This window comes from Salvelinus fontinalis, chromosome 29, assembly GCF_029448725.1.
Source record: "Salvelinus fontinalis isolate EN_2023a chromosome 29, ASM2944872v1, whole genome shotgun sequence".
Lineage (NCBI taxonomy): Eukaryota > Metazoa > Chordata > Actinopteri > Salmoniformes > Salmonidae > Salvelinus > Salvelinus fontinalis.
Window position 1 is genome coordinate 25,647,963 of NC_074693.1, and position 18,426 is coordinate 25,666,388.

At 42.1% G+C, this 18,426-nt stretch overlaps 1 protein-coding gene across 2 annotated transcripts; it reads left to right on the forward strand.

Annotated features, from left to right (window-relative positions):
• Positions 1 to 822: 822 nt before the first annotated feature.
• Positions 823 to 10,568, forward strand: LOC129827696 (arrestin-C-like). Of its 2 annotated transcripts, XM_055888773.1 has the most exons (16): positions 824 to 1,056; positions 2,277 to 2,310; positions 3,504 to 3,534; positions 3,765 to 3,825; positions 3,944 to 3,988; positions 4,104 to 4,297; positions 5,404 to 5,463; positions 5,586 to 5,662; positions 5,770 to 5,905; positions 6,048 to 6,132; positions 6,378 to 6,450; positions 6,605 to 6,742; positions 8,354 to 8,461; positions 8,914 to 8,967; positions 9,134 to 9,163; positions 9,889 to 10,568. In XM_055888773.1, the coding sequence occupies exons 2-15, from the start codon at positions 2,303 to 2,305 to the stop codon at positions 9,144 to 9,146; spliced, it is 1,083 nt and encodes a 360-aa protein (XP_055744748.1). In that variant the 5' UTR covers positions 824 to 1,056; positions 2,277 to 2,302; the 3' UTR covers positions 9,147 to 9,163; positions 9,889 to 10,568. The 2 variants fall into 2 exon arrangements, with proteins under 2 accessions (XP_055744746.1, XP_055744748.1); XM_055888771.1 differs by lacking the exon at positions 9,134 to 9,163 and having other exon boundaries at positions 823 to 1,056.
• Positions 10,569 to 18,426: the final 7,858 nt, after the last annotated feature.

Sequence of the window (18,426 nt, forward strand, 5' to 3'; positions counted from 1 at the left end):
CGTTTACAGATGCACAATCGAGAGCATCCTGTCGGGCTGTATCACCGCTTCCCACAACCGCAAGGCTCTCCAGAGGGTGGTGCGGTCTGCACAACGCATCATCGGGAGCAAACTACCTGTCCTCCAAGACACCTACACCACCCGATGTCACAGGAAGGCCAAAAAGATCCTCAAGGACAACAACCACCCGAGCCACTGCCTGTTCACCCCGCTATCATCCGGAAGGCAAGGTCAGTACAGGTGCATCAAAGCTGGGACCGAGAGACTGAAAAACAGCTTCTATCTGAAGGCCACCAGACTGTTAAACAGCCATCACTAACATTGAGTGGCTGCTGCCAACATACTGACTCAAATCTCTAGCCACTTTAATAATTAAAAATGGGATGTAATAAATGTATCACTAGTCACTTTAAACAATGCCACTTTATATAATGTTTACATACCCTACATAACTCCTCTCATATGTATATACTGTACTCTATACCATCTACTGCATCTTGCCTATGCCGTTCGGCCATCGCTCATCCATATATTTATATGTACATATTCTTATTAATTCCTTTACACTTGTGTTAAAGGTAGTTGTTGTGAAATTGTTAGATTACTTGTTAGATATTATTGCATGGTCGGAACTAGAAACACAAGCATTTCACTACACTCGCATTAACATCTGCTAACCATGTGTATGTGACCAATAAAATATGATTTGATTTGATTTGATCATTTTCCCTTTAATCCAACCAAACAGCCACACTCCTTACACCCACTCAACAACAAATTACTCAGGATTTAATCCTTTTAAGTCACCTTCTCTGCTTATTTGTAACCCTGTTGTAGCGCAATGAAATGCAGCCAGCTAATGAATTAATAGGATATGGCCTAAAAGTAGCTTCTTATAACGGCAGGGGAAGCCAAGGGGAGGGTGGCGAGGTTGAGAGGTCGAGGTATAAAGGCGGAGGACGGAAGGTGGTAGATGCTAAAACTCGCTACACAGGCACAGGGTGGCGGATTACAGGGACAGCAACACCAGACAACAGACACAGTCAAGACACTGAGGTGAGTACAACGCAAGACCGGCGGACCCTGCTTCACATCATCAGCATAGCCTACTGGGGAAAGATGACATCATGCATGGGGGATCATATCGTGCATGACATCTTATCTTGTCAACATCTCAGAAAACTGTGTCTGCATCTAATTTATATCTTAAGTGATAACTATCGCGCTGATTCTAGGAATGACTGATTTGGACGTGCAATGTAGCCTTTACTGCAAGGGTTGAAAATGGGTTTCGGTGTGAGCAAGCTTTTGTTCCAGCCCTGCTCAGGTTAGGGATGCACTGGAACAACGACCTACACTCACTGAGGCTGCCCAGGGCTGGAATTGCCCACCTTGCTTTGTTGTAATGGAATGGAAGGAACATTTGTCTTAACCTTTCATTACAGATATCATTTATCAAGGGTCTTTAAAACTGATACTAGGCACAGAGTATTATCAAAAAACTGTTGTAGAACACGGTGGATTTGACCAACTTCTTTGAATGTACAGGACATGTGATGTGCCCATTTTGAAATATATTCATCTGTCACCTGTATTGACAATGGCAGCCTCGGTCAGAAATGGACAGTGCAGAGAGTTATCTCGGACCGAGCTCATTTTAAGCATATTTACATTGCAGTAGCCAATTTAATTTAGGCATTAGCTAAATCTGGTTGCAAATAAGAGTAGGAACAAACTACCCACTGTACTCAGACGTCAATTCAAGGTCTATTTTTGATTTACATTTGGTTGAGTTGTCAACTAAATGTCAATTCAATGTGAAATCAACAACAAATGTCACCGTGCCATTGGATTTAGGTTAAAAGTTGGCTGAAAAAAATATGAAATTCCCTTATCTACTTGTAATAAATCCGATCAGTTTTCCACGTTGATTTAAGATCATCCCCAAAAACATTTTTTGTTGAAATGATGTGGAAACAACGTTGATTCAAGCAGTTTTTGCCCAGTGGGTAATTTGTCTTTGATTTGATCTGTCTAATTACCAGCGTAGCTAATCAGATTAAGGGACCAATGCATCATGTTTATCTCCCACTGATTAGTTACACTGGTCTAGACTAATCAAATCCAATACTAATTCGTTTTTTTCTGCTGAAATTGCCCAGCTTCCACCATATAACTTATTTGCAACCAGGAAGGACTCTTATCTTGTTTGGAAGAGTGTTACTTGTTATTGTATCCTAATACAGTTCATTAAACTGTATTTTCTACCACTACAGACAACCTCATCCAATTAATCACAGACATGGCAAAGTGAGTATCTTTTACATTCACCAGTCACCTACCAGCAATGGCTAATTTCTACAGATATATAGAGGCAGAGTTTATTTTCAGAACATACTAAACCATAGACTGTGGCACAGAACAGAGAGATGCTAGATAATGAATATCTATATGGGCAGGAGGTAGCCAAGCGGTTAAGAGCGAGTAATCCAAACATCGCTGGTTTGAATCCCAGAGCCGACTGGGTGAAAAATCTGTCAATGTGCCCTTGAGCAAAGCACTTAACCCTAATTGCTCCTGTAAGTCACTCTGGATAAGAGAGTCTGCCAAATAACTAAAATGTCAATGTAATTACTTTGCTACCTTTAGCTCATTGCCTGTGTCATGTAAGGATGTGTGACACTTCTAAGGTTAAGAGGATCCAGAAAGAACCTGATTAGGACGGATCATCTCTGGATTAGATCCGGAATAGAGCAGTTTAGAATTAACAGCATACACGAGCAAAGATGTGAGCAAATAGGCAAGCGATGCATGCTATATTGATTGATAAACTGATGTAAGGGATTAGGCGAGGTAAAAAAGGATATTAGGAATATTGAACTGATAGGATTATATTATGAGATACCATATGAAACAGCATTTGTGAGAAAATGTTTATTCTACGCAAGTCGTTGTGGAGTCACCCTCAGCAGTGTCTCTGTTGTGACCCGATCAAAGCATAGGTCAGGTTCCCCTTCAGACACACCTGTGGTTGCATCATTGGAACGTGAAGATAGCTGGTTGTACCAGTCATGCCAGTGGTTCCCGTGCCACCCTGGGTACTAATCAATCCAGAGCCTCAGTGGGAGGAGGGAGGGATGGAGGGAGGGAGGGGGAGTAGAGGCCTCATCTTTTAATTAAACTGGAGCTGACAGCAGGCCAGTTAGGGTAGGTCACTAAGCAACGTACTGGGATGGCTCAGTAAGGATAGCAATCACAAAAAGTGCAGTGAGTTTTAAGACTGTAAAGACCCACTGCCACTAGGGACGATAACTAACTAATACCACTAAGTGGAATTAGACGGAGGGCATGTGGGACCAGGCTATGGAAGATTCTAATGATGACAGGGTTTAGGTTAAGACAACATGTGTCCTACGGAGGACACAATGAATAGTTATATTGCATGATACAGATTTGTTGAATCCAATCTAGTGTCTAAACTTCATATCACCCTCTCTCTGTAGGATCTACAAGAAGACCAGCGGCAACGGATCGGTAAGGACCCCCTCTGACATCATAACTGTGAGACACACTGGTCGGGGCCTGCTCTGATGCACTTATCGCATACCAGAGCAGGAATCCATAGACTTCCTCTAACCGAGCCAACTTACAAACGGCACTGCGATTCCTCAGGCTCCATCAAGATAACTGAGATTAGGCCTATCTATATGGTGTTGATTACAGACAGTAAGTAACCTCTCTCTCTCCCTTTCTCCTTTTCCCAGATTGCTCTCTACCTGGGGAAGAGAGACTTCGTGGACCATGTGGAGACTGTTGATATCGTCGGTGTGTTATAAAGTTATCTCTGAATATCTTTGCACTTTACTAATCCAAGAGTAGTGTGTCTGTGTGTGTGTGTGTGTTTTTTGGTGTGTGTTTTTCATACATGTATCTTCTCTTGCAGATGGGGTGGTCAAGGTTGACCCCGCTGAACTTGAAGGCAGGAAAGGTAACATTTAGTTGATTTCACTGTATCTATTGAACCAGGAAAGATGCATGAAGTCAAATTCAGCCCATCGAGGTTCAGTCTTGATATCAAAGATCTATCTCTAATCTCGTTGCAGTATGGGTGTATCTAGCATGCTCATTCCGTTATGGTAGTGACGACCTGGATCTGATCGGGATGAACTACAGAAAAGACATCTGGATAAAGAGGCAGCAGATCTACCCTGTTGTAGGCACCACACCAGCCAACACCCCTATGCAGGAGGCCCTCCTGAAGAAATGTGAGGACCAAGGCCATGCCTTCACTTTCAATGTGAGTTTCACTGTGTGTTTCCTTCTGTCTCATCCTTCACAAGGCATCACACAAAAATATATGTCTGTGCATAGCTCACTGTTCACCCACACAAAGTGTAATCTCGGTCCGCACTCTTAGCTGGTGTTGCAAACCACATCAAAGACTTTGTCACAATGGACATTCCCATTAATGGCCCAGTGCAGTCCATAACTTGATTTTCCTGTGTTTTATATATATTTTATATATACACTGTGAAGTTGGAATAATACTGTGAAATTGGTAAAATTATGATAATGCCCTTTAGTGTAAGGATGTTTTGGTGGGAGGGAATTTTGGCCTGCCTGGTGACATCAGCAGTAAATTAAATAAATGAAGTAAATTAGTTAATAGACCAATAAGAAAGACAGTTCCATACCTCTTTGCCAATGTCAGTTTTCCCCTCCTGTCACGGGTGTGCGTACTGGTAGCGAAGTCAGGTGCAGGAGAGCAAAGAATTGTGAACAGACCCACACTTTATTTAGGCAGGAGCAAACAGCAGACAGACGCAACTGCGTCAAAACGGCAAAAGTGCAAAGCGCGAAAACAGTCACAAAAGCTATAGTTTACCAAATAAACATACTTTGTGAAATAAACACGGAACATGGAAAACCAGTCTGGCGCGTCACATAAAACACGTAACACAAAACAATTCCACACAAAGCCATGGGGGGAACAGAGGAATATATATACACAATGTGATTAGGGAATGTAAACCAGGTGTGCGGGGAACAAGACAAAACAAATGGAACAAAGAAAAATGGAGCAGCGATGGCTAGAAGGCCGGTGACGTTGACCGCCGAACGCCGCCCGAACAAGGAGAGGAGCCGACTTCGGTGGAAGTCGTGACACCTCCCTACTCAGACCACTCCCAGACAAGATTAGCAAGATTCTTGCTTGAGAAATTGCTATTTGCTAAGACCATTTTAATAGAAAACAATCACAGTAAGGTACTTAATTGTTACCCAGAAATTATGTGATATTGAGATAAAAACGGCTACATTGGACCTTTGAAGGAAATGGACATCCTAGCCTGTTGGTTTGTATCTATCCACACCTGATCACTTCTTACTTCCTGTCCGTTTCAGATTGATAACAACCTACCGTGCTCAGTCGGCCTTCAGCCTGCACCAGAGGATGTCGGCAAGGTACGTTCTTCTCCTTTCGCTCTCCCTCTAATCTTCTCTCTATTTCTTCTTTTTCTTTTTCACTCTCTCGATTTGATCATTTCATCAAAGACAAATCACTCCTTTGTTTCCTACCTCTGCAGGCTTGTGGTGTCGACTACGAGGTGAAAGCCTACATCGCCAATGAGGCAGACGACCCTGATGAGAAAATTAACAAGAAGTGTGTATTAGTGGAATTCCACTACTGTGCATACCATTTGATGTTGCTAGTAATCAGATGATTGTGTGTTCTGATGGTTTTCTCCCTCTCTTCCTTTCTCCTGTCAGGGACACTTGCCGTCTGATCATTCGGAAGATCCAGTTTGCTCCAGGAACAATACCCGCTGGACCCCAGGCTGACATCAGCAAGAACTTCATGATGTCTGACAAGCTAGTCCACCTGGAGGCCTCTATTGAGAAGGAGGTAGGCCTGTAACCCTTCCATTGATTAGACTTTTATCCTGTAAGCATAGGAGAACATTGTTTACTGTGCTAGTTTTCTATTGATGGATTCTGTATGATACCTGTGTATTTGAACATGTTTGCTTTCCTTTGGTGACTTTCAGCTCTATTTCCATGGAGACCCAATCCCTGTAAAAGTCAAAATCAACAATGAAACCGCAAAAGTGGTGAAGAAAATTAAAATAACGAGTGAGTCAACATAAAAGTGGTTGTGGCGTGAGTTCTCTGTTCTGATTGGCTTCGTTGGTAGAGCATGGCGCTTGCAACACCAGGATTGTGGGTTTGATTCATAGGGCCACCCATACTTAAAATGTATGCACGCATGGCTGTAAGTCACTTTGGAGAAAAATGTCTGCATATATATATTATTCTCTGTCATGATTGCGTGTGTGTTTCAACTCTTGTTTCTGACCAACACACATCCTTCTGACCAGTTGACCAGACAACAGAGGTGCTGCTTTACCAAGCAGACAAATATACCAAGACTGTTCTGAATGAGGAATTTGCGTAAGTCAAGAACACATTCATTCCATTTCTACTGTAATGTAGAATTACTAAACCTCATGTCTATAACCCAGTACTGAAGTCAAACACTAAAGTATATTCTGATTCTCACTATTTGTGAATCACAATGTCCTGTTTGTGTGGTCGTCCTGCGCAGGGAGGAAGTAAAAGGAGAATCCACCCTGGAGAAGACGTTCACGGTGATCCCTCTTCTGTCCAACAACAAAGAGAAGCGTGGTCTGGCCGTGGACGGCAGGCTAAAGGATGAAGATACCAACCTGGCTTCTACCACACTGTGAGTCAGTGAGTTACCCAAGACATACACTACCGTTCAAAAGTTTGGGGTCACTTAGAAATGTCTTTGTTTTTTAAAGAAAAGCACATTTTTTGTCCATTAAAATAACATAAATTTGATCGGAAATACAGTGTAGACATTGTTAATGTTGTAAATGACTATTGTAGCGGGAAACGGCAGATTATTTATGGAATATCTACATAGGCGTACAGAGGCCCATTATCAACAACCATCAGTCATGTGTTTCAATGCCACGTTGTGTTAGCTAATCCAAGTTTATCATTTTAAAAGGCTAATTGATCATTAGAAAACACTTTTGCAATTATGTTAGCACAGCTGAAAACTGTTGTTCTGATTAAAGAAGCAATAAAACTGGCCTTCTTTAGACTAGTTGAGTATCTGAGGCATCAGTACTTGTGGGTTCGATTACAGGCTCAAAATGTCCAGAAACAAAGAATTTTCTTCTGAAACTCGTCAGTATATTTTTTTATTTTGAGAAATGAAGGCAGTTCCATGCGTGAAATTGCCAAGAAACTGAAGATCTCGTATAACGCTGTGTACTGTACTACTCCCTTCACAGAACAGCGCCAACTGGTTCTATCCAGAATAGAAAGAGGAGTGGGTGACTCGATGCACAACTGAGCAAGAGGACAAGTACATTAGAGTACGGCCAGCATCCCGGAGTTGCCTCTTCACTGTTGACATTGAGACTGGTGTTTTGCGGGTACCATTTAATGAAGCTACCAGTTGAGGACGTGTGAGACGTCTGTTTCTCAAACTATACACTCTAATGTACTTGTCCTCTTGCTCAGTTGTGCACCGGGTCCTCCCACTCCTTTCTATTCTGGTTAGTCAGTTTGCTCTGTTCTGTGAAGGGAGTAGTACACAGCGTTGTACGAGATATTCAGTTTCTTGGCATTTTCTCACATGGAATAGTTTTCAAGCCTCAGAACAAGAATATACTGACGAGTTTCAGAAAAAGGTTTTTTGTTTCTGGCCATTTTGAGCCTGTAATCGAACCCACAAAAGCTAATGCTCCAGATACTCAACTAGTCTAAAGAAGGCTAGTTTTATTACTTCTTTAATCAGCACAACAGTTTTCAGCTGTGCTAACATAATTGTTAAAGTGTTTTCTAATGATCAATTAGCCTTTTAAAGTGATAAACTTGGATTAGCTAACACAACGTGGCATTGGAACACAGGAGTGATGGTTGTTGATAATGGGCCTCTGTACGCCTATGTAGATATTCCATTAAAAATCAGCTGTTTCCAGCTACAATAGTCATTTACAACATTAACAATGTCTACAATGTATGTCTGATCAACTTGATGTTATTTTAATTGACTTTTTTTTTTAAATTTTCTTTCAAAAACAAGGACATTTCTAAGTGACCCCAAACTTTTGAACGGTGGTGTAGCTCCACCACACCCGCTCTCCTTCTGTAGATGATGATAACATTTACATTTACATTTAAGTCATTTAGCAGACGCTCTTATCCAGAGCGACTTACAAATTGGTGCATTCACCTTATGATAAAAACCCTTTTCTGCGTCATCTATTGTCAAAAAGCCTGAGGTAACCCATCCCTATGCTGTCCTCCCCTCTCCTAGCATTCGTCCTGGCATGGATAAAGGAATGCAGGGAATCTTAGTCACTTACAAAATCAAAGTGAACCTCTTGGTCTCCAGCGGAGGCCTCTTGGGAGGCCTAACAGCCAGGTAAGAACAGGAGTTGATATATAACGTATGCACTTTATTATATGACATATACACAGAGTACACATGGGAAACTGTTGAGCGTGAAAAACACAGCAGCGTTGCAGTACTTTACACAAACCGGCACCTACTACCATACCCCGTTCAAAGGCACTTAAATCTTTTTGTCTTGCCCATTCACCCTCTGAATGGCACACATACACATATCTCAATCATATCTCAAGGCTTAAAAATCATTCTATAACGTGTCTCCTCCCTTTCATCTACACTGATTTAAGTGGATTTAACAAGTGTCATCAATAAGAGATTATAGTTTTCACCTGGTCAGTCTATGTCATGGAAAGAGCAGGTGTTCTTAATGTTTTGTCACTCAGTGTACATGAATGTCAGTATGGTTTTGTTGGAGAAACATGATTATGTTGCCCACTGATAATGTACATTTTGTTTCGCCACAGTGACGTCGGAGTAGAATTACCTTTGGTATTGATGTCTCCCAAACCTGCAGATGTGTAAGTATGACTCTACTATCTGGTTTATCAGTGTGAAATGGGAGATTCATACGTGATGATATTCTGGCATGCGTGACAATTTCAGTTTTCCATTGAGTCAATAGTTTCTAATTGTTTCCATAAGAATGTTGATCTTATGTGTGTTTGTGCATTTCTTGAACTGCAGCCCAGTGGAGTAAATGTCTCTGTAGTGCAGGTGAGGTCACTCTCAATGTCACATGTTTTCGGCCTATTCACTTCATCAAGGGATACAAAAGCATTATTATTTGGTAATAGTGGGAAAGGGTTGAAATAGTTGCAGTTAAAGAAACATTTTCCATTGTTGCTCATTGGATATACTATCAAGGCATAGAAATAGCTCTTAAAGAAGTGCACAATGTCAACACAATGTATCCTCTTGATATGCTTGTGTATTGTGCTACAGAATGATCATACACTTGGATACATATGCCAATTAGGATGATATAGAGATGCCACTGTCATGGCCGCGGGAATATGTTTTGGATTGGGTAATAATAGTTAATAAATATTTAATTTTTATTTAACCAGGTAAGTCAGTTAAGAACAAATTATTATTTTACAATGACAGACAACCCCGGCCAATTGCGCACCACCTTATGGGACTCCCGATCACGGCCAGTAGTGATACAGCCCAGGATCCTACCAGGTTCTGTAGTGTCGCCTCTAGCACTGAGATGCAGTGCCTTAGAATGCTGCGCCACTCGGGAGGAGGTGCTGCAGCACCCTCAACACCCCTACTTCCTTACGGCTATGACTACTGTAGTACAATGCACAAGATATCATGGTTTGATAGTGGACTCAAAAGAGAGAAAAACTATTGAACAGAACAACCACATATTCAAGCAATTCCTTGTCAGATAGCTGATGTGATGTTGTGTTTGTCTATGTCTCCCCCTCTAGAACGGATATAAAATTTGAGTAGATTCCCCAACAGAAGATGCAGAAGGAAGATCAAGAGACTCGCTGAAAGGCCAACTGACACCAAAGAAACTAAGCACCAAAAACATATAGCAGAGACCCAAGAGGATCACAACAACAATATTTCTTTCTCTCTTCCTTAGACCCTTCGTCAACATTACACCTACTGATGAGGGCACACTGGGATGGCATCATATAGCAGATAGATGAGAGGGCTCTGAGTCCCCTTGAACGAAACCCAATTAATTACTAGCCAATATAGGTCAAAAAGTAATTTCTATAGTTTAAATTGTTTTGCTTTTTACAAGTGAACTCTACAATAAAGAGTATATAACAGCTATTTATTTTTTTGCACACATGATGGTATCTCAAAAGGAACTGTACCAGCATTTGAGTGTTATATGAACAGATGGGCAGCAGTGGGTGGGGAGAAGGCTGTGGGGGAACCCTGATTGCGGCACTCTACATTTCAGTCATTTAGCAAACGCGCCTATCCAGAGCGACTTACAGTAGTGAGTGCATACATTTCCATACTGCTCCCCCATGGGAATCGAACCCTCAACTCTGGCATTTCAATTGCCATGCTCTACCAGCTGAGCTACACAGAACCATGTCTTATCCAACAACAAAAAAATAAAAAGATGTTCACCTCCTACTTCCTATGTCAAATCGTTATGTGTATCTCTCACTGTCTTCTGTTAGTTCACCGCTTCTTTCCTCTGATTACGATAAGCTATTCCTCACAGCCATCAAAGCCATTCCAAACACATGACAATCTGCAACCAACAAAGGAGTTTGGGCCAATTGCATAAGTCTTTCAAAGCAATAAACTCTTGCATTTTGTCGACCTCAAACAAACAATGTCTGAACACAATCAACCACACCCCCCAAACAATTATCAAGACAGCATGGGGTTTCAAATGGGTCTGAAACAAATGACAAGCACAAGTACAAACCGGAACGCGGTGATTTTATATCTTTCACACTAATTAGGGCCCCTGGGAAAGGTGGACCAAAACTATGGTTCCTAGCGTGTCACACATGGACAATGGCTAATGCAGTCACATAGGCCCACAGACGAATAATTCAGAACATTTAAACCATTAGCTATGTATTACATTTTACAACATAAGATATAACTTGCAACAAAGCAAATTGTAGGACCATCACTTGTCCATTGTTGCTTGCACCGAGGGTCAGGATAAAGAGCAGTCTGTGACGGTAGAAATTACATTTTTGGAACCCATCTGAAAAATAATGCTCACAGCAGACTTAAATGTAGGTGGGTGGGGCAAGTGTATCACTCTAACTTCTCTGCCAAAACGAGAGGCACAGCGATTCTGGTACGGAAAGGAATTCCCTTTCTACATAAAACCACTATTGTGGATAAAGAGGGTCGTTATGTGATCGTAATAGGAGAGATCCACTCTACTTCTGTAACTCTACTAAATATCTATGGGCCAAACATTGATAACCCCTCTTTTTTCAAAAGAGTCCTTGCCCTGATTCCAGATATCTCCCATACTAACCTGATGATTGGAGGGGACCTTAACTGCGTGCTAGACCAATATTTGGACAGATCCTCTACCCGGCGAACCCCCACCTCCTATTCAAGTGAATTCTTGAATACCTACATAAAGAATTCTAACTTATTTGATATATGGAGGATCACTAACCCTACGGGCAGGGAATACTCCTTTCACTCTCATGTTCACAATGTTTATCCTCGAATTGACTACTTTTTGGTTGATGCTAAACTACTCCCCTATACCTGTAATGTGAAGTATCATGATATTATAATCTCGGACCACAGTCCACTCACCTTCTCCCTGAGATTGGGTGACATGGTACCAAACGAGAGGGTCTGGAGGTTTAATCCTCAGCTCCTCACAGAACCAACATTCTGTGAACATCTTAAAGACCAAATAACATTTTTCTTTGATACCAACGACAACACAGAGACTTCCCCAGCATTACTGTGGGAAACACTTAAGGCTTATTTGAGAGGCTGTATCATCTCCTATCAGACTGCCACGAGTAGGCAAAACAAGGGAAAATTGGTAGAACTGGAGGGACAAATTCACTTACTGGATAGGGAGAATGCTAGACATCCATCTATGGAGAAACATAAAAAAATTACCTCTTTAAAATTTGAATATAATCAGACTCTCTCAGCTAAAATTGCTAAATCTTTTCTCTACGCCAAGCAAAAATATTTTGAGTTTGGTGACAAACCACACAAATTACTCGCCAGACAACTTCGAAAAATTGTGAGTGACCGAATGATTCACAAAGTTAAGTCTGCATCTGGGGAATTACTCTCTTCCCCCAAAGACATCAATGACAGATTCCGTCAGTTTTATGAGACTCTATATACATCTAAAGCCGATTCTAACCCCTTAATTATGCAAAACTTTTTGGATGACTGTAATCTTCCTGCCCTGAACCAGGAAGATTCTAACTTCCTGAATAAGGAAATATCTCTTGAAGAAATTCGAGAAACAATCAAAACTCTAAAGAGTGGCAAGACCCCGGGCCCAGATGGATACCCGGGTGAATTCTATAAAACATTCAGCAACATGCTCTCTCCCTACCTGCACAAAATGTTGGTTCAGTCCAGAGAGGATGGAGCTCTCCCATCTACTTTGGATGAAGCATTCATTACAGTTATACATAAGAAGGGTAAAGATCCGGAAGAGGTAGGGTCGTACAGACCAATATCCCTCCTCAATACAGACCAAAAGATTTTAGCAAAAACCCTGGCTAACAGGCTTAGCACTTTAATTAGCAAACTGGTCCATTCGGACCAGACCGGCTTTATCCCGAACAGAAAGTCATTCTTCAATCTCAGGCGCCTCTTCAACATTATGTATTCTCAGAGGTTACCAAACATGGACCTTGCCGTTATATCTCTTGACGCCGAGAAGGCTTTTGACCAAGTTGAGTGGTCCTATCTATTCAAAGTCCTACAGAAATTTAATATTGGAGATGGGTTCATAAATTGGATCCAGCTTTTATATAGGAACCCCTGTGCGAGAATACTCACTAACCAATCATTGTCGCCCCGATTTAACCTATACAGAGGGACAAGGCAGGGTTGTGCGCTGTCGCCTATGCTCTTCGCCCTAATCATTGAACCTCTCGCTCAGACGATTAGATCTGATGCAGCAATACACGGCTATAATACTAAAGATACTCTAAATAAGATTTCCCTATACGCAGATGACATTCTCCTCTATATAACAGAACCCCAAGCTAGTATTCCAGCTATTCTTGATGTGATTAATTTGTTTGGTACCTTCTCGGGATACTGAATAAATTGGAACAAGAGTGAATTAATGCCCATACGGTTACAAAACACCTCCTGGCTAGAACATCTTCCACTTAAGTTATCTTCAGAAAAATTTACCTATCTAGGAATTGTAGTTACCAAACAATATTCCTTACTATTTAAAGATAATTTCCCCTCGCTGATGCAAAAACTAAAAACAAACATACAATTTTGGAGAACTCTCCCAATTTCTCTGCTCGGAAGAATTAATGCCATTAAAATGGTCTTCCTCCCACAACTGCTCTACCTATACCAGAACATCCCAGTATTCATACCTAAATCCTTTCATAAACAACTGGACTCAATTATCAATCCTTTCATCTGGGATTATAAAACACACAGGATAGGTAAAAAACACCTCTGCAAATCCAAGATGGAAGGAGGATTGTCTCTCCCAAATTTTATATTTTATTATTGGGCCGCTAACCTCCGTGCGGTTACGTTTTTGCTGGATGACGCACGTCCGTCACCCACCTGGCTTAGTATGGAGCGTGAGGAGTGTCACCCCTTCTCTATTGGTGCTGTGATTTTGTCGCCTGTCAATCTGGAGAGGTCACTTTATCGTAACAATCCTATTATACATAGCACAGTCCGAATCTGGAAGCAAATTAAAACCCACTTTGAGCTTAGACCAATGTCATTCATGCTCCCTGTTGCCAGGAACCCCTCCTTTGCCCCCTCCAACCTTGATAACACCTTTGAGCAATGGGGAGAGTTGGGGATAAGTACCATAGGGGATTTATATATAGAAGGGACCTTTGCTTCCTTTGAGTTGCTGAGGGAAACTTATAATCTTCCCAGAAATAACTTTTTCAGATACCTACAAATCAGAGACTGTTAGGAAACACCTCCCAACATTTGGGAACGCTAAGCCTTCCATGTTTGACGGATGCATAAAAACATCCCCCACCTCAGACAAACTGATATCTCGTTTATATGACTCTTTTCAATCGGTTAGCACACCCTCTACAGAGGCCATTAAGGCAAAATGGGAGGAAGAACTAGGGACTGACATTTCGATGGCAGACTGGGAAGATAGCTTGGAGTATATCCACACCTGCTCCATTAACTCCAGACATCGGCTCATACAATTCAAGGTATTACACAGATTACACTATTCCAAAACCAAACTGCATAGGATATTTCCTGATACATCCCCTTTGTGTGATAAATGTCAGGCTGCACAGGGTACACTTCTCCACTGCTTTGCCCTATGCTCTAGCTTGCATGGTTACTGGTGTGGAATTTTTAGGATCCTCTCTGAAGTTCTGGAGACTTCAATTGACCCAGACCCGCTTCTGATAATCCTGGGAGTGTCTGATTCCCTAATCGGACTAACCAACCCCCAAAAACAACTAATCTCTTACAGTCTCATTTCGGCAAAAAAAATAATCTTGTTGTTCTGGAAAAAGAGGGAAGCGCCCACTACCAAATTATGGCTCAGCGAATTGGCAAACACTGTACACTTAGAAAGGATTAGATATATTCTGAACAATAAATTATTAATATTTGATCAGATCTGGCAGCCTTTCCTCTCTTACTTGGACCATTCGGCGCTGTGAATTTGTACTTTTTAACGCACTCTCCATTGTAATATTTTAATCCACCTCTGGGCAGCACGTGCTGGCACCGCCACCCGAGCAGCGGGGAGGGGTATAAGGGGAAGGGATAAAGGGGGGGAGGGATAAAGGGGGGGAATAAGGGGGGGGGTGACACCCACCCTCTTTCTTTCTACCTGTCCTTGTTTTGTATGTCTTGTTTTGTAATAATTGTTTTGTACCCAGAACTCTGGATCTTTTTATTTCTGTCTGCTCTTTTATGTTTAGTTAAAAATTGTATACCTGCCTTTCATACCTATACACCATTCCTGTGTGTGCTCAATAAAAAATATTTGAACGAGAAATTACATTTTTGGAAAAAGGGGAGCCCTGCCTTTTGGCTGATCCATTTGTGGTTTCAGGGTGGGTGAAAACAAGAGTTGGGTGCTGTGGAATCAGTAAAAGTAACCAAAAGTGGTCTTGTGATAATTGTTTGTGTTTCTGATGGTAAGGGGGAGCAGGCGCTCCGCGTTAAACGAATGGGGACAAGAGATGTGAATTGTTTTGCTCTCAAGAAAAGGGTGCCATTGAAAGGAGTGATTACTGGGGTAGCGGTAAATGTACCCAGTGTTTGTGATGCTCATTGTTTGGTGAGACGCAGACAGGGTGGCACGAGTGGTGAAACAAATGAGTCATTGTCTGTCCTTTTAAGTTTTGATGTTGAGTTTTTGCTTGACAAAGTGATGTTAGGATATGTAAGTTATCCCATCCAAGCTTTTGTGCTCAGAAAACATTACGTTGTTACAGGTGTCAAGCTTATGGGGGGATAGGCCAACAAGTGATATAGATTTTGTGAGTGTAGGGTTAGATGACAGGGGATTTGTTGATTTTCATAAATATATTTTTTAAAGCAAAGTCTAAGGTAGTTATACTCCAGTCTAGTAGGTGGCGGTAATGCAAAGTTTATCGGATGCCAACCGCCGTTAAACCTTATCAAATAAGAAGACTTGTCCAATAGGCTGCATTTCAAACTCATAAAAGACACACACTCCTCCACCTATGCCCTTGGGGGAATCCCCGCGGCCATTTTTTTTGTTGGTCAAAAATATATATATATATATAAATAAATAAAAATCACCTTTATTTAACCAGGTAGGCTAGTTGAGAACAAGTTCTCATTTGCAACTGCAACCTGGCCAAGATAAAGCAAAGCAGTTCGAAACATACAACAAGACAGAGTTACACATGGAATAAACAAACATACAATCAATAATACAGTAGAAAAATATATATACAGCATGTGCAAATGAGGTAGGATAAGAGAGGTAAGGCATATATATAGCAATTAAACACTGGAATGGTAGGGTGTGCGGAAGATGAATGTGCAAGTAGAGATACTGGGGTGCAAGGAGCAAGATAAATAGATAAATACAGTATATGGATGAGGTAGATTGGATGGGCTATTTACAGATGAGCTATGTACAGGTGCAGTGATCTGTGAACTGCTCTGACAGCTGGTGCTTAAAGCTAGTGAGGGAGGTAAGAGTCTCCAGCTTCAGAGATTTTTGCAGTTTGTTCCAGTCATTGGCAGCAGAGAACTGGAAGGAGAGGCGGCCAAAGGAAGAATTGGCTTTGGAGGTGACCAGTGAAATATATCTGCTGGAGCGAGTGCTATGGGTGGGTGCTGCTATGGTGACCAGTGAGCTGAGATAAGGCGGGGCTTTACCTAGCAGAGACTTGTAGATGACCTGGAGCCAGTGGGTTTGGCGACGAGTATGAAGCGAGGGCCAGCCAACGAGAGCATAAAGGTCACAGTGGTGGGTAGTATATGGGGCTTTGGTGACAAAACACATGGCACTGTGATAGACTGCATCCAATTTGTTGAGTAGAGTGTTGGAGGCTACTTTGTAAATGACATCGCCGAAGTCAAGGATCGGTAGGATGGTCAGTTTTACGAGTGTATGTTTGGCAGCATGAGTGAAGGATGCTTTGTGCGAAATAGGAAGCCGATTCTAGATTTGATTTTGGATTGGAGATGTTTAATGTGAGTCTGAAAGGAGAATTTACAGTCTAACCAGACATCTAGGTATTTGTAGTTGTCCACATATTGTAAGTCAGAACCGTCCAGAGTAGTGATGCTGGAAGGGTGGGCAGGTGCGGGCAGCGAACGGTTGAAGAGCATGAATTTAGTTTTATTAGCATTTGAAAGCTGTTGGAGTCCACGGAAGGAGTGTTGTATGGCATTGAAGCTCGTTTGGAGGTTTGCTAACACAGTGTCCAAAGAAGGCCAGAGGTATACAGAATGATGTCGTCTGCGTAGAGGTGGATCAAAGAATCACCAGCAGCGAGAGCGACATCATTGATGTATACAGAGAAGAGCGTCGGCCTGAGAATTGAACCCTGTGGCACCCCCATAGAGACTGCCAGAGGTCCGGACAACAGGACCTCCGATTTGACATAATGAACTCTATCGGAGAAGTAGTTGGTGAACCAAGCGAGGCAATCATTTGAGAAACCAAGGCTGTTGAGTCTGCCAATAAGAATGTTGTGATTGACAGAGTCGAAAGCCTTAGCCAGGTCGATGAATACGGCTGCACAGTAATGTCTCTTATCGATGGCGGTTATGATATTATTTAGGACCTTGAGCGTGGCTGAGGTGCACCTATGACCAGCTCTGAAACCAGATTGCATAGCGGAGAAGGTACGGTGAGATTCGAAATGGTCGGTAATCTGTTTGTTAACTTGGCTTTCAAAGACCTTAGAAAGGCCGGGTAGAATAGATATAGGTCTGTAGCAGTTTGGGTCTAGAGTGTCTCCCCCTTTGAAGAGGGGGACGACCGCGGCGGATTTCCAATCTGTGGAAATATCAGATGATATGAAAGAGAGGTTGAACAGGCTAGTGATAGGGGTTGCAACAATTTCGGCAGATCATTTTAGAAAGAGAGGATCCAGATTGTCTAGCCCGGCTGATATGTAGGGGTCCAGATTTTGCAGCTCTTTCAGAACATCAGCTATATGGATTTGGGTGAAGGAGAAGTGGGGGAGGTTTGGGCGAGTTGCTGTGGGGGGGGCAGGGCTGTTGACCAGGGTAGGGGTAGCCAGGTGGAAAGCATGGCCAGCCGTAGGAAAATGCTTATTGAAATTCTCAATTATTGTGGATTTATCGGTAGTGACAGTGTTCCCAAGCCTCAGTGCAGTGGGCAGCTGGGAGGAGGTGCTCTCTGGACTTTACAGTCTCCCAGAACGTTTTTGAGTTTGTACTACAGGATGCAAATTTCTGTTTGAAAAAGCTAGCCTTAGCTTTCCTAACTGCCTGTGTATATTGGTTCCTAACTTCCCTGAAAAGATGCATATCACGCGGGCTATTCGATGCTAAGACAGAACGCCACAGGATGTTTTGTGCTAGTCAAGGGCAGACAGGTCTGAAGTGAACCAAGGGCTATATCTATTACTGGTTCTACATTTTTTGAATGGAGCATGCTTATTTAAGATGGTGAGGAAGGCACTTTTAAAGAATAACCAGGCATCCTCTACTGATGGGATGAGGTCAATGTCATTCCAGGATACCCCGGCCAGGTTGATTAGAAAGGCCTGTTTGCTGAAGTATTTTAGGGAGCGTTTGACAGTGATGAGGGGTGTTCGTTTGTCCGC

Bases quoted from the DNA above. Each gene is read 5' to 3' on its own strand.
- LOC129827696 (XM_055888771.1), top strand. The intron at 3,826-3,943 runs GTGTGTTATAAA...CTTCTCTTGCAG, and splicing joins GGAGACTGTTGATATCGTCG to ATGGGGTGGTCAAGGTTGAC. The intron at 8,968-9,888 runs GTAAGTATGACT...CTCCCCCTCTAG, and splicing joins TCTCCCAAACCTGCAGATGT to AACGGATATAAAATTTGAGT.